Genomic DNA, 25,439 nt, shown 5'->3' with positions numbered 1-25,439 from the left:
CATTTTGCTTGCTCGCGGTCGCCAACTTGACGTTGAGGACCACGAGCAATCAAAAAATGACAGCTGAACTACGCTACGCGTGTTTGCACTGTGCTACGTGCAGTTCGTGTAGTGCGAAGTAGCGCAAACATCGCAAACTATGCCAGCGTAGCGTAGGGCTTCGCCCAGCCGTAATGTGTTCCCTGGAAGGGGGCGCCTTCAAGTTTCAATATGCCAATCAAGGACCTCCAATCATTTCAAAATGCAGCAGCAAAACTGATTTGTAATTGCCCAAGCAGTAGTTCAGCTGCAGTTTGTTTAAATTCTCTTCACTGGCTTCCAGTTGGTATGACAGCCATCTTCAAGCTATTGTGCCACCTGCATAGATTGCTTTAAAAGACCGGCCCAGTAATTTTGCGTGGCAGAGTCACCTTCTTTAAGTCAGCATATATTCTCAGCTTGTCTATAAAGGCTCTAGTGCATATTAGGAAAATCTGGAATGGGAGGCTATTCTTTCAATATTCTGGTAGCTTCCTATTGGAATACCCTGCCTCTCAATCTGTGCCTGACTTTGGATCTGTTAACTTTTCGGAGTATGTTGAAAACTTGTCTGTTTCCACTTCCCTGGCTTAGGCAACGTATGGAGTGTAGTGAATATGAAGTCTAGCACCAGAATATCCCTAAGGGGATGATTGAGCACTTTATAAAAACCTTAAATATAAAGATGCAGATGAGAAAGGTCTACAGTATTCAATTTACAGATGAGGAAACTAAAAGCATGGTTTAAAGTGTTAATTCATGGCCTGAACCTTGCCTGCCAATGAGAAAGTATTTGATTTAGCCATTCATTTACCAATTCATTCATCCATTTGTTTTGTTTACTCAGCACCTGCCAGGAGACAATCTTCTGTAAGTTATCTATGAGGCTTAGTGGCTGATAGTTCCTTGGGCAGGTCTAGGAACCTTTTTTATGGATATGGCGTGCAACAAGCCTGAGAAAAGTCAACAAATAGATTTGTACTGCCCGATTGTTCGTTCAACACCATAATTCGGTCCTACATTATTGGACGTATGATAGAAAGGTGCTACTCACAGGGATTGTTTGGCTGAGAATCCATTGGAATCATGAGCTTGGCCCGTGTTGCTCTGCGGGCTGCGAGCGAGCGCTCTAATGTAGACATACTGCTTCCAACTTCCTCCGTATCAGGCCCTAGGGAAGACACAATCAATTGATTCATAATTTAATGCCTTATTCAACACTACAATGTGCATTAAGCCTTGATACAAATGTTGGATCTAACGTAATACTCAAGGAACCACAATGCTCTGGGGGACTATGATGTTTTACATGTTCACTGAGCAGGCAAAATTAAACCAGACTTGTGAGTAACCAATGAGCATAGTCACAGCCCAAGAATGAGATTAAAATTGTCGAGGCATATACAAGAATAAGCAATGTTATAATGCCCAGGTACTAGTAACAAAACAGTTGGCCACACAAAGGAGGTGTCCATTTTTTCTTGTAACATCCTTTGAAAGGAATTCAATCCAAGAATTTTAATATGTCAAATATATTATAATAAAAGCAAACATTACTAATAGGCTAGGTACAATTGCTTAAAAGCTGGTGTGTAGCTATCTTTTGAAATTATCATTGACACATGCTGATGTTTTTGATCAAATTGATTGAGCAGGGCACTTTAAAAACAAATCTAAAACACCTAATGAAAACGTCATCTGACATGCTGATGAAGATAAAAATAACACTTTTAAAAGACTAAGGGCCTAACTATGAGTTTGGCCCTTAGTCTTTTAAAAGTGTAGGAGCGGAATGCAATGCCGGCGGCCCACTCCGGCACTGCCAAGCCTGTGGTAGCACCGCCCGCCAGATTACGAGTTTTCTCGCGTCTGGGGGACTGTTTTTGGCAGTGACTCTAAAAATGGGCCCTGCAATGGGAATGTCAAAAATAGTTCCTGTAAACTCCATTCCATGCAGGAACTTGGATGCATGCACATGGTGGGCACATGTTGTGCCCCCTTGCATCCATCCCAATGCAAATGGGCAATGGTGTCCTGTCAGGCCCCCTTTGTTTTAGGCCCACCAGCCTTTTCATGGAGTAAATTCCTCCATTACACCACTGGTGGTACTGAAACTAGTAATATGCATAGTGGTCATGCAGCAGTACCACTAGCATATTACTGAAGCCTTGGCTGCAACGCCACCGCAAGGAAATGGCAGTTCCTTTGCAGCTGCAGTGGTGCAGTGGGGGTCCAACTGCCCAACTCGTAATGGGGCGTCTGACCACCGGTGTGACAGTGGCTGGACGGCCACCTTAGTGCCCTACTGGTCTGGAGGTCCTCAGACATCAGACTTGTAAATAGGCCCTGAGTGCCTTTTCTTGAGTCGGTTGGCAATGGTAAACCCACTGAAAATTCACATGTTTCCTGACTACCTAACTCAAGGTTTTGCTATCTAGTGTTGAGGTGGACAACCTTAGTTTCCAATGGTGAAGCCTCAGCTGCCTGTTCCATCGGAAACCATCCACTGTTGCGAAAACTACCACAGGACCGGTGTGGCAAAAAAGTTTTAGGGCCAATATTGCATTTTTTCTGACTGTGCTTCTGCCATATTGACAGAAGCACAGTACGCCAAACTTTTCCACAGACATTGCCAGGAATTTTAAATGCGGAGGTCCTGCCACCCATGTTTACAGATCAGGCTCTACCACCCCAGTAGATTGGCAGCCTGTCCACAAAACTTTAATTGCTTTCCCTAAATACAAAAAAGCACCTCAAAATCAATAGGTTGGTAATACTTCTTCCTGAGTAATATACCGTCAGCTTTTGCAGCAGATGGGTCTTGAAATATCAATTTCCTGTTTCTGAGACTTATCATATGGATGTAAGACGTTACAACGCATACTTTTACCACGCATACCTTTACAAAGCGGTTTTTACCACGCATACCATTACAACGCATAGCGCTTAGAGGTGCTGGATAGTGGTAAGTATAATTTTCTATTCCAACTCCAGTCCCCGTGGACACTAGGGAAGGTGTTGGATAGAAAATTAAACTTATTCCCTATCCTAGAGCGCCCCCCCAGCGCAATGCGTTGTAATGGTATGCGTGGTAATGCCTGCGTTGTAATGGTAGTGCGTTGTAAAAATTTCGTTGTAAACGTTACATACCTTATCATATAGAACCTTTTCAAAAACGACTGATGCTGTGGAAAGCTGCAATCTAGCATCATGTTATTCCAAACACCTTTCATAGCTTATCATCATTCATAGTGTAGGCGATTACTAACTACCATAAAGCTACTGAAAAAAACATCTCAAAAAGCAAAATTATTCTCTTCATGGTTTAAAAGGTATGCTGGTCAATTTTTGGGACCCAGAGAAGGCATGCTTTTGGTAATCCAGAACCTCATCAGAAGGGATAACATAGTAGATGCCAACATTTCCTAAAACTGTAAATAAATTTGCATCCACACACAATTCAGCCACTGTATACCACATTTTCACCTTCATCGCAACATACGCTGAAGCATATTAACACAGTGTCCCAGTTATCTTTACATTTTACAAGTATGTGTTAAAAATGACGTATAGATGGGCTAGTGTGTCTGTTAAGCAAACAGCTTAAGACTTACCCGAATGTGAAGTATTTTTGCTGCTTAACTGAGATTCTGATTGGCTGTGACTCACTGGAGTGAGATCTTTACAGCTTTGTCTTGGTGAATCCCTCCCAGAGGGATCAGACCCTGATGGTTTCTCAATGTTCTTCATCTCCATCTCTTCATGATGAATCCAAAGGTCTGGAGGCCGCAGGTCCTTCTGGCTTCCTTTTCTTTTGCCAGCGCTATGTGTTGCACGTTTTCTGAGAAAAGATAAATTGCTCTATGTTTTCATTTTGATAATGTAAAAATGGAACCATACATTACCATCCTCACACTAAGCAATATCAACATTGAACACATTCCAACTATATTCCAATTTCCCTGCCTCTCAAACACAGAAGTACTCCTGATTCACAATTATGGTGGAAAGTATGTCTGTATGACTGGACAAGGATTGTACTGCTGAATATCGACCCCAAGAATATTGTTGTACAAAAATATTAAGGACAGAATGTCGAGAGACAAATTATCGAAAGGTAAGTTCATTTAGGAAAGTATAGATTTACTATTCCTGACTCCACATCTACATACCTTGAAGATATTTGAATCACATAGCTAGATATATCTGGATTTAGGTGGAGAATATCTAGACTTGCTTACTTGTCAATACTTTTTTTGATATTTTGTCCTCAATATTGTGTCCTATCAATATATTCCGGGGTCAATATTCATGGTGTACATGCTGGATTAGTGAGATTGTGGCAATATTTCAATGTCTCCATGCTGGTATCAAAGAGAGCAATCACTTGGTAAAGGAAGGGTAGGATGAGCAAGAAACTGAAATGAGCATGAACGTTTTATCCAAGGTTCACAAAGAAGAGGGGTTACATTTTACAGATGTTCTTTGCAAATGCCAGGAATCTTTTCCTGCTACAGGTGGCTAAAGTCAATACTGAATCGGACATGACAGGTCCTCACTGGTTCATTTTGGATGCTGGAGAGAATTTTGTGTCTGCTTTTGTGCTGAAAATGCAGGGGAGTTAAACATTGAACTATTTGTGAGCTATAGAAAATATCTATGGGTATAATTATAGCATATACATGGCAAGCCATAAAAAAGGTGAAAGACCTTTTGGATAAGCCTTTGTCTTCAAAATTTGTGAGTGTAGTGGGACCCTCATTCTGGCCTTGCCTGCAATTCTGATGCCACATTATGACTTTCGAAAAAACCAACACAGCGGATACTGATAATTATGAGATGGAGGTACACTGTGGAGTTTTGTCCACTGGGGAATTGGTAATTTCCACACAAACTAAAGTTACTCTGCTTGATTGTATCCATAGTTCTTTGTTTTTCACCAATTTCCCACTCCGAAATTCTACCATCTTTTAAGCAGTAAAATCATGCAAGGGAATCGCTGGGTATGCAGTATTATCTCATTGGGGTAATTCTGATTCGGCCAAAGCGACAAATCAGGATCACCACCTAGTTCAAAATTTGGACTTTTAGTAAGACAATATGGACAGATTTAGCTTGAATGTATACCACATTTTTTTCTCTTTGAAACATTCTCTACAATGAGAATTTACCATTCCATTGCAGAAGCCTTCCTTAGAGGATATGTCTTGTGCATACACAGTAATCGCAGATGACCTTGCAGCTGTTGAGCGTTATTGACTGCATGAGGACTGCTCTTTCTCCAATACATTGGTACTTATTTCAGTGTGAAACTTGCTTCACTTATTGACTTATTGAATTCATGGAACTTACTTCCTCTGTTGTGCTGAGGAGCGCCTCGTGCATATCACCGCGACAATTACCACAACCACCACAGTGATGGCCCCTACAGTGACCACGATGATTACCAGCAGGTTGCTGTTTTTCTGAGGGGTCACACTACCATGAGGAGGGCGAATTTGTCCAATGGGAGACTCTGAAAAAAAAAAAGGCAAAGGATTTTTTTTTGTGACACCATCAGCATCCTTTAACAATCCATTTCACACTACTTAAAATGATCGTTGTGGTATGTACATGGTGCATACCTGACATGAGCTTGATCTGTCAACTACACTACATTATTAACACAAATTATAACAAATACGTCTCTGTAGTTACTTTAAAATATGCCATGATAAGTGACCTTATATCTGGAGTTTTTTTCTGATGAACATCATTAGAATGCTACACAGGAGTTCCTTTGCTAAAATGTGCTATGAGTAGTCACAAGCATATTCATTAATGGAGCAGACCATTTTTAACAACTAATCACATACCTCGCAATCTCTGTAGCCTTCTCCAGGCATTGTGATTCCCCAAAACATATCAAAGCATATACAATGGGGTATATTCTCAAGAACGTGTGATAATCATCAACAAATAGGTTAATGCAATTTCACATATCGCCGTCCATTGCGGAAAAATAACTCTGTGTCAACGTCACATTCGCAACACAGCGGTAACATGCCATAGTTTCCCCATAATGCGTCAAATGTCCACGATAACATTACTGGGACGGCGATACAAAACCAAACCCAAACGCAAAAAAAAGTTGCATTGGGCCAAACTGCGATAAAAAAGTCAGCGATAAGCAGCGCCAGGCCTGCAAGTCCCACAAGTCAGGCTGCAAAAATCAGTATGAATGCGGCAACAAAAAACACAAACCGTACACAAACAACTGCGAAGCACCATAGAGGTAGCCGGAGCAAGTACACAGGACAACCAGAACCCCACAAGCCCCAAGGAGGACCAGCCTGGGACCCCGGGTTCAGGGAAGGGCAAGGAGAAGAAGAAGAAGAAGAGGAAGATGTGGTTCAGTCCGCAGGAAAACAGGATCCCGATAACGGAGGTGACACTGCCACCATCTAATTACCATTGGGGAAATTGTCAGAACTAAATGTTACACTTACACTTGTCAGAGTGATGTGCTAATGCAGAGGAGTGACATGCACACAGGGAATGTGTCTTGGAATGAATTTATTTGCACATGCTGTGCCTGTCGTCATTTTGTCCTGTCCCATGATTGCTAAGGACAGTCCCAATGTGATGTACTCATGTGAAGAAATTGTTAATGATAGTGTCCCTTCGGGATATTCCTGCTGCTGCTGCATTGGGGTGTGGTCCACCTGCCTCATCCTCATTGACATTGTCCGGTGCATCTGGCACATTGATCTATGGGGCATAGGTGCATACACATATGTTGTGCAACACACTACATGCAATGATCATCCTCCACACTATTTGCGGGCTGTACAGGAGTCTTTCACCTGTGATGTCCAGGCACCTGAAATGTGACTTCAACACGCCAATTGAGCACTCCACAATGCCCATGGTGCGTTAGTGGGCCGCATTGTACTGCCTCTGGGTTATGTTGTTCGGGATTCGGAGGGGTGTCATCATTCACGGGCAGAGTGCATATCCTTGATCACCTGTGACAGGCGAGAGACATGTGTCAATCGTTGGTTCTGCATTCTGTGTTGGCAGGCTTATTAGTATATTGGTGTGTGATGTGGGACTTTGGAATTCATGTTTGACATGTCTTGCATGTGGCAAATGAGCAGCATCCATATGTATTATGTTGCCTCACAGCTGCTCCTCACCCCCCAGCCTATTTACTTGTGTGGGCTGCGCGGTTGCCTCACTTGCACTCCTAAGACACACCATTGTAATGAGTGTCTGCGCATGTCCACTAGCCTGACAACGACACTGCGATATTGGCAGTTTAAGGTGGTCAGCCACGTGTGTGTAGGCCCATTGTGAGGATATGGAGGACACAGAGACACATGCAGTAGTTGCTTTGGTGGCCATCCTGGAAGTGAACCACGCCGTGAGCCACAGGCTATTAATTACCACTCCTACGCTGGCCCAGTCCACTGCGCTTACACTTACAGGGGGAGGACATAGCTACATGTCGACCCCACTGCCTGAGGAAACATGGTTGCGTCCACTGTCTACGACACTACATACACTAACAGAATATGTCCAAATGGACATGCCTGTGCTCTGCATACTTGAGTCTGTCCAACGCATCACCTCACGCCTCACTTGGCATTGTGTTCATTCTGATACATGGGTCACTTGCCTGCTTTGCACATACTTGGTTCCCACCTCTCACCACATCCTGCTATTGTGTGGCAGAGGTGCCATGACGTGGATGGTTTGTCTACATGGTTGGGTCCTGTTACCACAGTTCCTTGTGTTGCTGTGTCTGGTAGGTGAGCATGTTGTTTAGCATGTTGTATGTGATCTTGTAAAGTGTGAAGTCCCACAGTATTGAGTAGCATGATTGTGGAGTTGAGGTGTGTGGTGTGTTCATTTGGTACTTACCAACGAGCTGTGCATTTCCGTAGGTGCCATCCTCAAAGCGCTGGTTGATGATGGACTGTGGAAGATGTAGGAATCATGCACACTGCCTGGGTAGTTGGTGACGATGTTGGTGAAGAGTCCCCGGTGGTCCACTATTGCCTACACATTGATGGAATGCGTGTGCTTGTTGTTGCGGTAATTGTGTGCAGTGTCAGCAGGGGGCACAAGTAGGACATGTGCGCAGTCAATTGCCCCCAACCCGTGCGGGAAGCCAGCTATGGCGTAGGAGCCTTGCTTGGTCTCCAGCTGTTCCTGCGCATTGTGGGGGAAGTGAAGGTGCTCGGGTACCAAGCTGATGATGGCATCCAAGACAGTTGTGATGAACTCTGATAGGGCTGGCTGTGAGACTCTTCTGACTCTGGCGGTTTTTGGTTTGAAGGTACCAGAAGCCAACAGGTGCAGCACAGCAAGCAGCTTTGTCTGCGGAGGGATTCTGGTTGTCCGCTGTGTTGATACCGTCAGCCTGTGGGCAATGTGGGTCAGGATGCGGAGGATGGTTGTCCTTTTGAGCCAGTAGTGGGCAATGACTTCCTCTGGCCTTAAGTCTGTGAAGCTGGTGTGTTTTTGGAAAGACCGCTGACTTATTCTGCGCTGCCTCTGTGGTAGTCCAGGGGATGGTTGTGGGCAGTCCAGGGGGGGGTCTAGGGTGGTGGTGGTAGGTGTTGTGGGCCTCTTGGGTCTCCGAGCTGCATGATCAGTAGTTCCATGACATGTGTTGGTCTTCAAATGTGGCTCTGGGCTGGGCTCTCGTTCATACTGCAGGTAGTCATCCTGCTTTACACCAGTGAAAGGCAGCTATTGAATCCCTGCTGCTAACACGCCTTATCGCCTGTTTTTGGATCGCATCGCAGGTCCGGCTGGTCATTGAGAATATTGCAAAGTGGTGTTGTTGTATGTTTTTGCCTACTCTGCATAACATTAGTGTTAGTTGTTTTATGCGATATTTTTTGCGGAAGCTATCGCTGGAAAACTGGCGATATCGGCAGGTTGCACCAGCTTGAGAATGGGGCGATAATTCTTTTGCCACTTTTGCGGCGCTAAAGTGCCGATAACTCAGCGATAAGTCCTTGAGAATATGCTCCAATGTCTTTAAAAATGTGCTCAGTTTGCTTAGTCTTTTAGAAAGGAGTGTTTCTCAAATATACCATGCCTATGACAAAGAGATTTCCTCTCATGCATGATAATCAAGAAAGCTGGTTAATCCATTTTGGAACTTATCTAAAAACTACTCATATAATGCCCAATTCTTTGAAAAAATGCCAGAAATGTACACCTACTGTTTTCTTTCCAGATAAGGAGTGCATTTCACCTTTTAGGAATTTGCTGAGATAGTTGCAGATTGTTTGAATTACCTCTGGATTTCTTTTGTGAATTTCAAGATCTTCCAGATCTCAAGGTATAAAATGGGAAAGTGTGCAGGCGAACAGCATTACAGATTGAAAATGTTGTTTCTGGGAGCTTTAGTGAGTACAGAGAGTGGTCCCGGCCATGAGAAGAGAGACAATTGCGTATGTCAAATAGAATCTGAGATTGTGAATTAGGCAGTCAATGCATATTTAGTACCCAAGAGGCAAATGGCCACAAGAGCATGGGGTGTATTTCTGATGGGAGGGTAAGAGCAGAATGAGAAATGCACAAGAATGTCTACGGCAAATAGGAATTGGAGAATTTGAACATACATTTATTGTCTCTGATAGAAAGTGTTTTTCGGGTAGAGGTGGGACAAGGAGAGAATGCCAATGATACTCATTTGTGTATTATATTGGAGAGGACCAAAACCAATGCACTATTATCATTAAAATTATATAACAAGAAGAGTACCAATATTGTGAATAATGTCTAATGGATAGGCTTGATAGCATACAGTTAGGAACACAATTTTATCAGGGTGCTAGGGTGAAGGATGTATCATATAAAATGGCTAATTGATTCACAAACTGAAACTATACCTATAGCATGCGGGACCCACCTGGGTCTCCTGTAACTTGTCTTAATAGTCTGCCTAAACAAACAGGCTAACCTTCAGCTTTTTACTGAAGCTAGGTAGAGACAATAGTATTATCATGCATACCACATCAAAGGGACCTTTTATAAGAAGGATCAGCCACAGCGATATGGGTGGCTGCTAGATTGGTATTCCTTGTGCTCTGCAGTTGTTTCAAGGTAATATCAGGCTTTAGCCTGTATGTCAGCTACAATAGAGCTCACTGGTTCAGAAATGTAACTGCAAGGCAAGATGTTTTGAACCATATTCAGCTTGCCACTACCAGCTGGTACAGAGATCTACGGACATTGAAGACGTGATCTCTCTTATTCAAACTGACAATGGAAGGCATCTCCAGTCTCGGCCTTCTGGAGCTGTGCAATAATTGAGAGGTCTGCACATAATCTATTGCAGTAATTAAGCTGAGTGGTAATGTAGGCTCTGACCACTATGGTTGAGTTTTTCTGAGAGTAGCTGCCGTACAGGACTGATTTATTATTTTTTTTTAGATGGAAATAATAACTTCTCACTTTGAGGGTGATCCGCCAGGTCAGGGAATCTCCAGCATTTAAAAGAAAGCCTAGCTTTTTTAAAACTTGTTTTCTGGTTGAATGATGTGACTAAACTGTTTTTGAAAGTGCTTCTGATAATAGCCCCTGGTGGTAACAGGGTGCTACGAACTGGGTACATTATAAAACTAAATTGTCATGTCCAATGTGCACATCATGTGACCTCTACATCAGTAAGCCATATGTCTCAAACCAGGACAAAAAGGGCCTGGACAGATAGATATATAAATCATTACATGATATTTTTGTCGTATCAAACTGGACGCCTCCCGGGACTTTGCAGGTTGAAAGGCTGATGCTCTTTATATGGGCATGAACCTAGCATCTTCTATTTTCCCATTGATGAAGATTGAAAACTCCTCGTGTCACTAAGAATAGTGATATGTCTGTGTAGTGTGGCACCTCATGACTTCCTTGGGCAGTGAACCAGATTGGCAGTCCAAGAGTATGAATGTTCCTTAAAAGTCAAAGAGTAATATAAACCTTGACTCCAGGATCAGAATGGGATGCATCCTTGCTGCTGCATATCATGAAGAAAAGTGCATTTCCCCTTCTACGTTACTGTAAAGAATAAAAAGGAGCAGTTAGGAGACCTCTCCCTTTAAAATATACATGTTAGAAGGTGGGTTATTAGTAGGTGCAGGTAGTTACCTACAGCTAGTAGTAATGCCACAATCATTATTAAGGCTCAATCAAGTTTCAATTAAATAATCTGTGCTCCACCCTTGGCAGGCTGGCAGATAACAGTCAGCCTTAATTTAGGAGACAGGTGTGTAAAGTATCTAATAACACCATAACAGGAAATAGGTGAAAGACACAACAAAAAAAACAACACAAATGTATCGAAATAGAAAATATGCTCATCTTTCAAATGACACCAAAACAAAAAAAATCTAAAATAGGGAACAGGAGATGTGAATTTTTAAAGAATAGATAAAAAACTTGCGTTCTAGCCCTAAAAAGTGTAAATCGCCAACCACGGCTGTATGGTCAAGCAGGACTGGGAGAAAGTCAAAGTTTAAGGCTGACCACCTTAGAGCGCAAGTCAGATGCAAATTTTAATTTGATGATGTGGCCTTCTTCAGGATGATGTCTCAGTCAGTTCTGGAGGTCTACATCTTTTTCATCAACGGGAAGGAGCTCCAGAGCTTTCAGCAGGGTAAACTTGAGCGGTCAGGCCGGGCCATGGTCAGCAGACTCTCACCATCGATGCTGGTCTTCTTCTCAAGCTTTTACAAAAGTGGACAAAAAGATCCCAAACTTAAAGATCTTCTTCTGAAAGGTTCCCTGAGGGTCTGAAAGGGTCCATAGCACCAGCCAAGAGATTGTCTGGTGGGGTTCTGGGACTCCAACTGCCACAATGCACCTGGTTAATCCAGGAAAATCCAGTTGAGGCTGAGCAGCTGAAGTTATCCTCTTAGTGGATGTGGTAAGTGGCATCTTCCAGCACTTTTCTATCTGTTGCTACTCGTGTGGAGCCTTTAAAGTGTAGCAGGTGCAGGACGTATTAGTGCAGTCGTCTGTTGTGAAGTTCAAGGGTCCAGCAGGGCAGTCCTTCTTCTTCAGGTGCTTTCTGAGGTCCTCTTGCAGCTCTCCTGTATTTATTCCCCATTCTGGACTGGCAAGGGGGTGGCACCCCAACCAATGGGGTTCAACTTGCCATCCTCTGCCGTGACAACTTCCTGGGAAGTGTGGCATATTTTGGTCCCAGAATGCACATATCTTCAAAAATCTAAATGGAGAAAATGTCTCCTTGGAGTGCAGGTCTGGCTAACCCAAACCACAGTTGTGGCTAACTTTTCCATACACTGTCCCTTCAGCCCCTCTCCTAATCTAATTAGAGGTCCTTCTATGTGGCTGGGGATCAAGGAGGTGGGGTCTAGCCTTGGTACTGTAACATCTGTGTGTCTACCTTTCAAGTCCAGTTTATAACCCCAGCCCTCTTCCTGTTCCTGGCTTCTCCAGGAAACAAATCTTCTCCTAACAATTGGCTGTATTGTTTCAGCCTCAAACCTAATAAGGGAGCAGCTTAACTCAGACTGTCAGAGGCTGTCCAATCAGAAGAGGCTTCTACAGGGTTGTTTTAGGTAATTTCAGGAAAGTAAATGCTAAAACTACTTTCCTACAATAGTTATATTAAATTCGCAAGTTGGCAACTTGGCAAGTTGGCGGATTTATTATAACTAATATTTTGATACTTTGAATTAAGATGCTAGCTAACTCTTGTGAAAAGTTAGACACTATTAAGTTTTAATAAAGCCTTCGCATGTTAGCCTACGAAACTAGCAGCACTACAATGGGGAAAAACAGCATTGGCTGTTTTTCCATCACCAGGGCATATAAACCACATTTTCTAATGTTCCTGCTTCTTATAACAAAGCAACCTACCCTTGGGGCACCTATGGTAGAGCTTAGGGTTGACTTATATGTCATACAAAAAGTAGTTTGGGAAGTATTTTTAATTCCAAAGTCGAATTTGGACACAGTTTTATTTTAAAATCGGCCTGCAAGGCAGGCCTGGCTTGTAAATGACACCAGACACCACTGCAATGCACATTTACGTGCATTAAGTCCACTGGGGTCTCTAACCCTACATGCCCTACCATATACTAGGGACTTACAGGTAGGTTGCCTGAACCAATTGTAAGTACACTAATTATCATATACCTTTTAAGGACAGAGCACTTGGTTCTGTTTAGCACAGCCAGGGCACTTTCAGAGTCCGTCAGCAGAAGTATCAGTCAAAAAAATGGGGCTGATCAGGGCATTAAGAATGCATTTCCTACAATACAAATATGAGAATATTAAAGATTCTCCCAACAACCTCCCACAGATGGAACCGTCTCTTAAGGCTGAGTGAATTCACTGCAGAAGACTATCCAGGAAGGGCTTAGGTGTAACTCTTAGAATACGAAAATGTATTGAAGCTTGGTTTACTGACATTTACAAAACTGTTTCATTCCTTGTGAGGTTGTCACTTTCAGCCAAGCTCTGCATCATTATGGGATGTGACATTACTTTCTCATTTATATGTAACATCCAGTCTTCAAAACATCTGAAGTGGTAGTACTGAGAGCCTGCCATTACCTACACATTTGAAGCACTGTCACTTTTCCAGGTTGTATGTAGACACAACCCGAGGCGGGTTCCATTTCTCACCACTACTAACTTGATAGAGTAATTACTGAGCCCTGGAGGCCTCGGACGTAACGGGGTTGTTGACAACACGTACAGTACCAACAATGACACGACAGATTCATCAGAGATTCTGTAGGTTTTGTGAAGCATTTGCAGCAAGATGTTCTGTATTGTTTTATTCTGCATATGTTATTAAAAGCGTGGCTTTTTACTTTTCAAATGAGAACATTTAAATGAATTGCCCTTTAAGAAATAGATAATTTCACCATAAAGTGTAACAAGATGATTAATGCTGCTCATGGAACAATTCGTGTCATTTGCTTAACTTGATATTTTGATGCGAGTGCAACCAAACTCATCCTTTTATGTAAGTGTTTTAAAGTGCAGGAACATGACATTTACACTGTGTTCAAGGCATCGGGGACACAAAAAGTGAGCTCTGTTACAGCAGTAAGCAGAAGCAGACCGTGTTGTTTGTTCATCTTTCTTTGATCACTGAGGTGACATGTTTTCCATGTAAAAACAATGAGTCAGACTTTAGTTAAAATAGTTTGCATGTGTTGCGCTAATCACATCAGAACATGCTGCTGATATATTATTCTGCTGTATGTTTTTTTATCTTTGGCTCAGAAGTAGACAATTGTGAGAACTGATGGGGCAGTTTAATACATGTGTACCACCTCTCTGCTTATAACTTCCCAACACTGAATGCAGGACCATTTGACTCCGAGTTGGAGTTGTTTGCAATAGATCAATAAAGATAACAAAGGTCCTTTGATGCAGGTGGATTTTGTTTTCAATGGAATACAGAGAATAAAGGTCATTTAACTCTAATATGTATTCGTTTACTGTGAGACCTGACTTTCTTTGTGTGCTATTTCTCCAAACACGTTGCCTTCGCCCCTTCTTTGCTGCATTACTTTTTGTTGGCTTTAGGATCCACGCACTTTTACCACTGGTAATCACTGCTTAAGTGCTTGTGTTCTCGCCTTCAAACTTGGCAAAATTGGCCTACCGCTGCTTGGTACATTTAATTTACTTGCAGGTCTCTAGTAAATTTTACTTCATTTGCCCGAGGCCTTTACATTAAGTGCTTCTAGTGGGCCTGCTGTGCTTGTTGTGCCACTCCTAAAGTAGTACTTTAAAAACATGTCTCAGCCTGCAGTACAGTTTGAAATTGCCATTTCATCTTGCTTGTCTAAATCTCAGGCTACCCAGAGTGACTCCAAGAGTCAGTTAGCTGACTGTGTGAACTAAATGGACACATCAAGCTTCAAAGGCCCCCATGATAACTGCCCAGCTGCCCTGCTGCAACTTGACCTGCTTGGACCTACACCTGGGCATGTCTGAGCTCTGCTGTTGGCCTCTGCTGGATGAGTCCTGATCTCCCAGAGGTGTCCCCCAGGTCCCGAACCATTGGCTGGTAACAGTGAAATTATCTCCAAGAAATAAAGGTGGAAACCGCCAACACGCATCTCCGGTCAGGCTTTCTTTTCGCACCGACAGTGATAGTCCAAGTCCAACAGCAACATAAGACCTGCACTTTGCTCTACAGCGGCGACTGACAACCCACGAAGATTGCTACCGTGAAGCCCCAGCGATGACTAAGTCTTTGCGCTAAAGTAAACCCATCCACAGTGCTCAGCATGCTCTTTGTACCAAAGGCCTCCTTGTAGCCATCTCAGACGCCAAAACAATGCTAGACTTAAGAAGGCAACTCTTCAGCGGTACTAACCTAGTCCCAATACCAGACCCATGGTAACCCAGTCGGCCTGAACCTGTGATTGTTCCCTGGCGTAGTGCCAACATATGACCACAAGTGGCCCTTTGCACTTTTTTTTTTATTATATATTTATTAAAGTTTTAACCCTTTTTACGATGTTTTCCAATACATGTTACAGCATGAATGCACATACAGAAAAAAATACAAAGAAAATATAACACAAGTATTATTCCAAAAAAAGAAAAATGAAGACATACTTTGATACAGTACATAAAATACATATCCTTTCCTCTCCCAGCCCGGTAATGGAGATCCCTCCACTACTCTGCCCTCTTTTTCCACCGATCTAATGGTTGCCATATCCTTCCTCCCATTGCTCTCGCCCTTCTGCCCTTCTTTTCATATATAGCTTTTTCCAGGTTATATGTGGAAAGTAACCTTGCTATCCATGTTTGAAATGTCGGTGGTACCCTATCAAGCCACGCCCTAACATTATTAATTCATCTGTCATTTTGATCTTAATCCCCAATTGCCCCCTTTACTGTATGCAGTTGTGGACATTGCGCGAACATATGGACAATATCCGCATCTCTTGAATCACACCGCAGGCAAGTTATTTGTGTATCCCCCCCCCCCCCACTGTGCAATTCTGGCCGTAGTATGGTATAGAGAATACAGTGTTTTGTAATGCTGCGCTTGTAGCGTCGCTGAGCATAGAACTGTCCTCCCTAAGTCTAAAGATGTCTGTAATCCCTCAGGGCCAGCTCCCACTTTCTCCGTCCATTTGCTGGCGTATTTTTCTCTATCATCATTTTTTAACACATATAGCTCCGCATATAACTGCCGGATTGTACACTGGTTACTCCGTTCAATATAGTCCATCATTCTGCAGTGATTAAAACCTAACAGGCCTCCTGCTTTGTTTGCCAGATAGCTTCTTACCTGCAGATACTTAAAAAAATTGTTACCCGTTATCTCATATTTCCTTTGTATTTCCTGGAATTGCAAAACCCCCTTCAATATCCAATAAGTCCCCTACCTTCTTAATCCCCTTGTTATACTATTCCTTCATGATTGTATCTCTAAAAATATCTCCTGGAAGTGAATGATTTGTGTACAGTAGGTGTATCTATTATATCTGCCTATTCCAAGCTTTTTTGCCACCACCTTCCACACCTTATAAGCCGCTCGTAGAGTCTTAAACCTGGTATGTTTAAAGTAACCATAATCAACCGTGTTTAGTAAGCCGTTCTCAGCATTCCCGCCCATCAGTGCTCTATATACATTCGTGAATCCTGGTCTCCCGACCCGTTGCTCAGTTCCCCCTCCTCCTAGGAGCCCTTGAAAATATTGCAGGGTTGCTGCCCAATAGTAAAGTCTGAAGTCTGGGGCCCCCCAGCCCCCCTTTTCCCTCGGGAGAACCATAAACCGATAAGCTCTTCTGGTCTTCCCTTGTGCCCAGATAAGCCTATTGAGTATTACTTCCAGCTTACTAAACCATACATGATCAAAAAATAGTGGTATCGCTCTGAAAAAATACAAGAATTTTGGAAACGTGATCATTTTGATCACGTTTATGTGACCCATTAGAGTCAGGTGTAAATTATTGATCCTTTCTGTATTTCCTTTTACTTTTTCTAATAGCGGTTCCATGTTTATTCTCACAAGGCTATCTAAATCGGTAGTCACTTTTATCCCAAGGTATGTTGCTTTAGGTACCACTCTAACATCCTGGTATGTTGTAAAACTATTCTGCACTATCTGAGTCTTCCCTTTGTTAATCAGATATCCAGCTATCGCTCCAAAGTTCATTGCCTCTTGCTCTATTTGAATTATCGCTCTCCCTGGTTTCGGTGTTACAATAGCCACATCGTCCGCATATGCGAAAAGTTTATGCTCATTTTCTTGCAACCTAACCGGAGAGATGTTGTTGTTGCTTTCTAGTCTCCTTAGCATAGGGTCCAAATATAAGGCGAACAGCAGCGGCGAGGCTGGGCAGCACTGCCTAGTCCCACGTCTTATCTGAACTGCCATTGTGTAACTTCTATTAATTCTTATCCTTGCCGTCGGCTGTTCATATAGGGCCTAAATTGCTTTAATGTGCCCCCGCCTATCCCATACCAATCCATGGCCTTCCACAGATAGTCCCAGGAGACCCTGTTGAAGGCCTTCTCTGCATCAAGAAATATGGACGCGACAGGGTCTCCTGCAACCTCTGCGGCATCCAAGATGGTGATCATTTGTCTGGTGTGCTGAGTTGTCCCTTTCCCTGGAATGAATCCGTGTTGAGAGGTGATGACTAATCCCTCAATAACCCTGCTCAATCTTTGCGCAAGTGATTTGGAGAACATTTTTGCGTCCGCATTTAAAAGAGTGATTGGCCTATAAGACCCTGGTTCTAGTGGCGGTTTATCCTTCTTTAATATCACTATGATATCCGCCCTTGCCCAAGAGTGTGGGACTGCCCTGCCTAGCTGTGCCTGCCTAAAAGTTTCCAGCATGTCCTCCCCCACTGTGTCCCAAAAGGCTTTGCACTTTTAGGTGCTGTTTTCACTAACAACTTTAAAATTGATTACCTCAAGTTCTACGGTTTGGATTTTTGTTGTTCTCGTAATATTATTTATTAAAATGTACTCTATCTCTATTCATTTGGTATTTTTCTTGTGTTGTATTTTCACTTTATTTCTGTTTGCGTGCTGTGTAAATACTTTACACATTGCCTCTAAGTTAAGCTTGCATGCTTTTCTGCAATGCCACCAGAGGGTTAAGCACAAGTCTAGTTAGTAACTTTTTTAGTTCACCCTCACAAGGGGTGTGCCTTTGGGTGAGTGGGGCTTCCATGCCCCTCAAACAATAACCCAATGTTGTACATTTAAAATGAAATCTAGCCATGAAAATACCACAACACGGTTAACACCACATAAGTTTCCTAATGCTAGAAATACCTTTATATGGGGTCTTGGTAAGTCAGAGGGTGGGGAAATAATGGTCATTAAAAGTTTTGTAGCATAACATTTTTGAATCAGTGTAACTATGCTTGTTTGTGAAGGTTGCCCCGTTCTTTAACACTGAGATTTTGGCTACTTTCTGCAGCAGAAACCTGTGTGAAAAAACGAAAATGCGAAATTCCAATAGGCCTGCTAACTGTCTTTACTGAGTGTAGTAAATTAATTGATTCTGCATGGGCACCCTCAGATTTGTCACTGGACTGTATTTTTGCTGGAATCTGTGGACTGGACCTTTGGACGAGGTTCTACAGTTTGTCCAGAGAGCACCCAAGCCGGGCAGGAAAACCAAGTTCATCCCTCTCAATTCTGCCGGAAGAATCAAAGGATTTTTGGTACTCTTGTAACGCAGAAATGCTGCTTAATTAAAAATGCAGCCACTCTGCCAGAGGAATTAAATTACGAAGTGGTTTCTAAAGTTTAGAAACCACTGAATGCCACTTGGTGCCCTTGAATACTATGCAGTGATTAACTTTTAATTACTGCAGCGTATGTAAGGGCTCTGAGTGATATATACAGTGTTTCTAAACATTGCATATACTACTCACGGGAGACCTTGCGTACTCTGCAGTCATTAAATGTTAATCACTAGCACTTCAGAGTATGTAAGGGGTGGGCGCTGAGTGATATCCAGTGGTTTCTAAAGTTTAGAAACCACTGCATACCACTCGGCGCCCTTACATACTCTGCAGTGATTCAAAGTTGATCACAGCCGACTATGTAAGGGTGCCAACTGGATTGCAGTGATTTCTAAAATTTTAGAAACCGCTGCACACCAGCCAAGGTGTGCCCCTACATACTCTGCAGTGATTAAAACTTGTAAACACTGCAGAGCGTTCAAGGGCACCGAGTGGTAGTTGGCGGTACTTTTTGCATAGCGCAAAATGCACCACCCCACCCATTTTTGGACGCAAAAGTGCATATGAAAATATTGCCCACTTCACCGTTTCATGAAATCTAACAGAATTTCAATGTCATGCCAGATTCAGCTGAATTAAACTACACCAATTCCACCCACCCTTACTTTTCACCTCAATGAAAATAGGTTCAGCTGGACCTTGCAGTAAAGATATATGGCCTTGTGGAGCTTTGCCAGGCTGCTGCTTCCATTCTTGCCCTACTGGGGGATTTTGAGGACCAAAAAAGTTCAAATCTTGAATCTGGGCAATGCAGCAAATCTATTTGACCCACCAAGCGGAGTATACTTGTACAAAATACAGTTCAGTGCTTTCATCGCCGTAAACCAGAGAGGGACTCTTGCCAGCCTCACCCATAGACCTTGCATGTTGAAAGGTTTCGACTTCCATTTCAGAGACTAACTATGAAAGTAAAATCTTTGAGAGGACGTCAAGCTTCATGTTTCCGACCTCAGCTCCATTGCATACAGCTTGAAATCGCACCCAGGTCCTGGACCACTGTAAACTGTTGTTTTTTAATGTTGCTTTACTTACTGTAGGCACTTTTTGCTTTTAAACCTTATTTCACATCCAGTTCCCCTTGTCCAGTGTTTATGACTTTGCTGTCTTGTTGCTCATTAAATTATTCTTAACTTAGTGTGGGAATTTTATAGCGTTGTTATTTCAAGCTCTCCCTCATCCTTCCTACTAATGTAGCTGACCATTACACCTGCAGTACTTGATAAATGTAAATTACCTTATAGGTTATGTTATTGGCAATGTATAGGACAGATTCTGCCATCAGCATGGACTCTAATTCTTCACCATCTTGTACAAAATGCTTTATTTATTTCTCCAATAATACCTTGAATAGATTTTTATTGTGTAGATTAAAGAAATAACTAAATGCCAACAAAGGCGGAAGAGAGCAAGGGCATGAAATTAAGTGGTACTACTCTGCCTATTTTTCCTATGTTTTGCAACTCAATTTTGACCTGCCAGACCCTCATCATTTGATTAGCAAAGCATATACATAACTATGATTGTACTATATGAATATACATATATAAATACATGCTGCTGTTTATCAAGTACCACTTACAAAATTCAGCATGATGTTACATAACATGCTGTCGTGAGGAAATAGGCAGCCAGGCAGCAGTACCAACAACACTAAATTGAAATAATTGCTCTTCCTTAGAGGAATTACACAGCAGCTTATTTAAACTGAGCTGTACATTACAGCAATGTTCTCCCACTCGCTGCAGGAAGTAATGAGTCAGCGCTAATCATATGCTCTGTGTCCTGTAAAATTAGTATTTTTCCTGCAGGGCTTTCTACTATACCTTGGGTGCCTGACTCGTGTTTCCTCCAGAAGATGAAAGCAGGGAATTTGCCAACAGGCAGAGCGAACGAAAAGATGTTCATGGCTTATCTCCTGTGAAACCCAGTTGGTAATGATCAGAAGCAATTAATCTATTGTAATCTACAAGGCTTTCCCCTGTGTTTTCACTATCAGGTGAGGCTTAATTAGTGTCTTGTTCCCCACCAGGAGACATGAACAAATTGAAAAGCAGCAACTCCATAGATTGCACGTTGGGTTGCTTCCGCTTGTAGCTAGAGATGCAAGGATTAATTAAGTGGCGAAATCCCAGCTCTACGGGCTTGCATATAGGGCTGTGCTTTTGTGTGGCTACACTTTGATTAATGAATTTAATTATTGCCTATGTATTATTGAAAGTTGTGCGGCACTTTTGAAAATTCATGCCGGTATATACATCTTGGTTATTGTGGCTTGTGACAGATCCTCATCACGCAGCGACCCCCTGATTCACACACAGTGTTTGTGGCTACTGTTGGAGGGATTGGGTGGACTTACTGTATCTCGGTTGGGCTACATTAAAGGTCTGGGGCCTGCTTCCTGCTGATTTAAGACCTGCCCCCTGCTAGTTCAGAGCTACTTCACCATCTGTGCTGGTGCGGCCAACTCCCATTTAAGAAATAAACAAACACCAGCAGAGCTCATGATCACAGTGTGCAGAAGAGGAGCATCCAGCCAGGCCAGTAAAGTCTTCCCAGTCTAGCTTTTGGCTGCATTTGTAGAGTTTGCTTGTGTTTATATTTATCAATTGCATTTTAAAAGTGTTGAAAGCGTGCATTCTTCCATTCTGCATTACAGAACTAAAGACTGGAAAGATTAAATCAAACTGGCTTCTTTTATCCCAGACTGCAATGATCTCCAAGCATTTTTGTAAAAGCCACTTTCATGTTGGGTTCAATCTTTCACTTGTCTTGATCGTTCTTCAAATTAACACATATGTATTTTTCAGTAATGGGCCTTATTCTCATTTTTGCTTATAGTCCAATTTTACGTGTCACATCCCTAGCAACACTGAAATTTCAGCTTAGCACACAGAACAGACTCTTTATCCAATCATAAAAAAATAAAAATATTTAAAAATCCTGTTAAAAAATGCCCTTGTCTCTAAATTTGAGTCCCACCTACCTCAGTAGATGAATAGGAGGTTGCAACCTTTACAGTGTCTGCAGTAACCTAGCAATTAAAAACAAATACTTTGTTGTGCCTCCTCTATGTAGGAGGGCTTGTGACTGAGAGTAATGGAGAACACAGGTAAGTAACCAGGTCAGTACCTCTTCATGCACCTTCTTCAACTCAGTAATGACAAAAATGAGAATTGTCCTAGCCTGAACAAAGCACTGCTATATCCAGTAAGACAAAATTGTAGAAAAACTCTTACTTATACCCATTAGAATTATTGACTGATAAGAATACTAACTTTCCCAAAATTAGAAGAGAAACCTCCACATATTTGTGCAATCTATAATGATGCATACATTCATTGCACTCAGAAATTAATTCTCCTAGTTTTTTTCACCTTGTCTACTCCAAAAGAAGTAAAGATGTTCATAGGACTCTTTCCATTCATCTAGAGCATGCTGCAGTGTTGATTAGTGTCTTGGGTGGGCCACCAGTAAACAACAGCTCCACACTGCACTAATGGAAATCCAAATCCTTAGGGTGGAACATCCGGGGGTGGCGAATGGATTGTGGAGAGGGTTTGGGTGGTGGTGGGGAGGGGCTGTCTATCCCCAGGGATCTGTTGTCTCTACCATGCTTTAAGATTTCCTAGCTTGAAACATGCACAATCGTCATATGCTCCTCTAAGCAACTTGGTGCACTGATAGCAATGCAGTTTACTCCATTGAAAGAAACGTTTTTGCACCTTACATGCATAGCTATAAAAAAATACTTTAAAAGAAACAAATGATAAAAGAAAAATATACGTTCCATAAACATGTGCACCTGATAAAGTCAGCTTTTTGACCAAAGGATAACTTACCATCAATGCTGTTCCTACCAATTAGGTTGTTATCTACAGGCCAATAGGCACCATCTCCATGACGACCTGCGGATGACACAACATACGTCAATGATGTGGATTTATAGGGAGCAGCTGGAGATTAACTGACGCAGTTTAAATTACTTCTATTCAGCAAATTTTATTTTTTCTGTAGAAAGTAAATCTGTATTGATGTGTTCCAAACAAAGCTGGAGTTCAATCCTTTCTAAGATAACATTGTCTTTCCCTGTAAATGAGACAGATATGGAACGCCGTGGTCATGCCGCATATCACTGGCATGCCATCAGCTACATTTCTATTTGTCCTCACATGCATTTGTGAACTGTTTCCAGTGCACCTAAAATGGGAATTAAATATTGTATACAGATGGAGTAGAGCTCTGGATTTCAGTACATTTATCTATCTTAATATGCAAATTAAGCATAGTTGTCAAATTTCTTGTTGCATATACCTTGGAGAGCTGGTGTTAGGCTGGGCACTAAAATAAGTGTAGATTGCTAAATTTAATTACTGATATTTTTATAGGTGAATTAAAAACCTCCAAACTCATATCTTTGAGTAAGGTGCACATAATGTTATTTTAACACAAGGGTTCTCAAAAGTGCGTCCTGGAGAACCTTCCATGTCAGATTTTTAAGATAACTACTTTTATCTAGTGCATGCCAGATTGTTAAAATAGCTACTTTTATCTAAATGGAGATATGCTAAAAATCTGGCATGGAGTCAGCCCTCCAAGACCGATTTGAACCAAATATATTGTTGGAAGGTTGATGATTATTTAATTTTCGGTGTAGCTCTCTGCCACTCCATTTATAACCAGCAAACAAGGCGTAAAGTCAGCTTGAGACCATTCCCGGTGCAATCACACTTAATGTGAATTATGCAGAAGTACAGAGGGCCTAAAAATGTATTTCGCACAGAAGAGCTTGACATTTTAATTGGTCCTTCAAAAAAAGAGACAAAACAATTTAATCTCATGATAATTTGCATTTTTGCCATCAGGGTGCAGCTTCGACTGAGCAGAACATCATTAACAAGATTAATCCCCACACCAGTCTCTGCCTCATCAGGTGAGAGGACCAGATGAAAAGCAGAATGCAAAATGACGACTGACATGAGGCTTAACGCGCAGAGCTGATTCCTAGAAAAGCTTGACAGATTGAGGCCGCCGTACCTTGGTCATTAGCCATTTTGTCAGGGTGCTCCACTGTAAGAAAAGGACAATATTGTTAGATCATGGCACCGCCTGGTACGTAAAGTGACAAATCACGCACATAAAGATGGAATCATGTTTTCATATCACATTTCTTGGATTGATACAGGTAAATGTATGCAGTTTAGTGTTCATCTTCCTAAGGGTAGCAAAAAAAAGCAAAGAGATGAATGAATCTATTGAACCTGTCAGGTAATATACAGCGTTAAAAAGAAACCTATTTTACAAAGGCGTTTGTGCATATAGGTGCAAAAGGAAGGCAAAAAAGCAATATGTAACTGGAAGTTCTACATCTCTGACCAAGATGCCTTTAGCACCAACACACGTTCCTTGAAAAAAAAAAGTTAAACTATGCATGTCAAAGGCATGAGTGGCAGCCTTTCAAGGGTGTATGAAGGAAGTGAGCTGTAGGGGGAAGGGCTTCTTCACAGAGAAAAATATTTTCTTTGTGCAAAGAAAGCAAATTCAAATGTCAGCATGACTTAGTAAAGCAGAATATTATGTAGAAAATCACATGAATATATAATAACAAGAAGGATACTCCTTTAAATTAATGACTGTCAAAGATTTACAGGAGTACTCTTGAGGTTATCTGCAAAAAGCTGCAATTCATGTTCCTGAGTTTCAGAATGTATATAATAATAATGCAGAAGTATTATTTGGCTAAAAATGCACTTGTACAAGTGCAAATTCTATGGATAACAGACATATAACTGCACCATCAAGGGTTTATTCAACTCACTCACTAACAAGTTATAGTCATTGAAAAATGGCTGGCAAAATGATTATCTTTAAGTAGGCGTGTATGATTATTTAAAATAAATTATTTTTAGTTGGTAAGGGTTCAGAGGTAGGTAGAGCCATGAAAGACTGGATGGGATACATACCATGTTTTCGGATACTTTCTATTAAAATGATAAAGCCAGGTAGACTGAGATATATTTATGTCCTATTAAGACGTAACTTCATAAAATATTGCTATTTTACTAAATGGTTACATGGTAATAAGAAATGAAAAATGGTTATTGCATACAGAAGGAACTGGGAGGTTGAGATGAACCCTTTCAAATCATAGGAACTGACCCATTTTACAATTTATAAAAAAAAATGCTGTAATTTTCCAAGTACGTTTTCATGCAATTCTAAATGAAAAGTAAGTGTATATCATTATAACCATAATATACACTGCTTAACAAAATACATATCTTGAACATCTCTGAAGAATAGTAGATTTATCTTAATTAATAGGACATTGTAAAATGCTCCAGAATGGGAGTATATACGACTGTCACTATCTGGTCACTCCTATCTCATCAATTCTACTATAATAAGTCTGTCTTTTATATGTCTGCCAAATTATCTTTGTTATGTGTGCCCTATGAAATTCCTTTGCTGCGAATTAATCCAGAGAATTTTAGACAATTTATCCTGAGCCAGTGGGAACAAAATAAGAAAACACATAGATAGTGCTTATAGTGTTCTCATGCAGAAAGGGTCGACAGCTGAATTTGAACCTCAACATTTGACCCTACCCACAGAAAAAAATCTTTTAGAATATATTTCTTG

General features: G+C 41.7%; 1 protein-coding gene across 1 annotated transcript in view; it reads right to left on the bottom strand.

Annotated features, from left to right (window-relative positions):
• Positions 1-25,439, bottom strand: part of DCC (DCC netrin 1 receptor) — an 844,139-nt gene that overhangs the window by 49,147 nt on the left and 769,553 nt on the right. Inside the window, exons 21-25 of the mRNA XM_078677748.1 lie at positions 23,835-23,867; positions 22,640-22,705; positions 5,371-5,533; positions 3,633-3,859; positions 1,073-1,189 (exon numbers count right to left, since the gene is read on the bottom strand). Of these exons, the coding sequence (XP_078533874.1) occupies positions 1,073-1,189; positions 3,633-3,859; positions 5,371-5,533; positions 22,640-22,705; positions 23,835-23,867 (606 nt within the window). The remainder of the gene's footprint in view (positions 1-1,072; positions 1,190-3,632; positions 3,860-5,370; positions 5,534-22,639; positions 22,706-23,834; positions 23,868-25,439) is intronic.

The sequence above is a fragment of the Lissotriton helveticus genome, chromosome 2_1 (genome assembly GCF_964261635.1).
Source record: "Lissotriton helveticus chromosome 2_1, aLisHel1.1, whole genome shotgun sequence".
Classification (NCBI taxonomy): Eukaryota; Metazoa; Chordata; class Amphibia; order Caudata; family Salamandridae; genus Lissotriton; species Lissotriton helveticus.
Note: the sequence above shows the minus strand (reverse complement) of the source record. Positions and strands in the feature narration are given on the sequence as shown.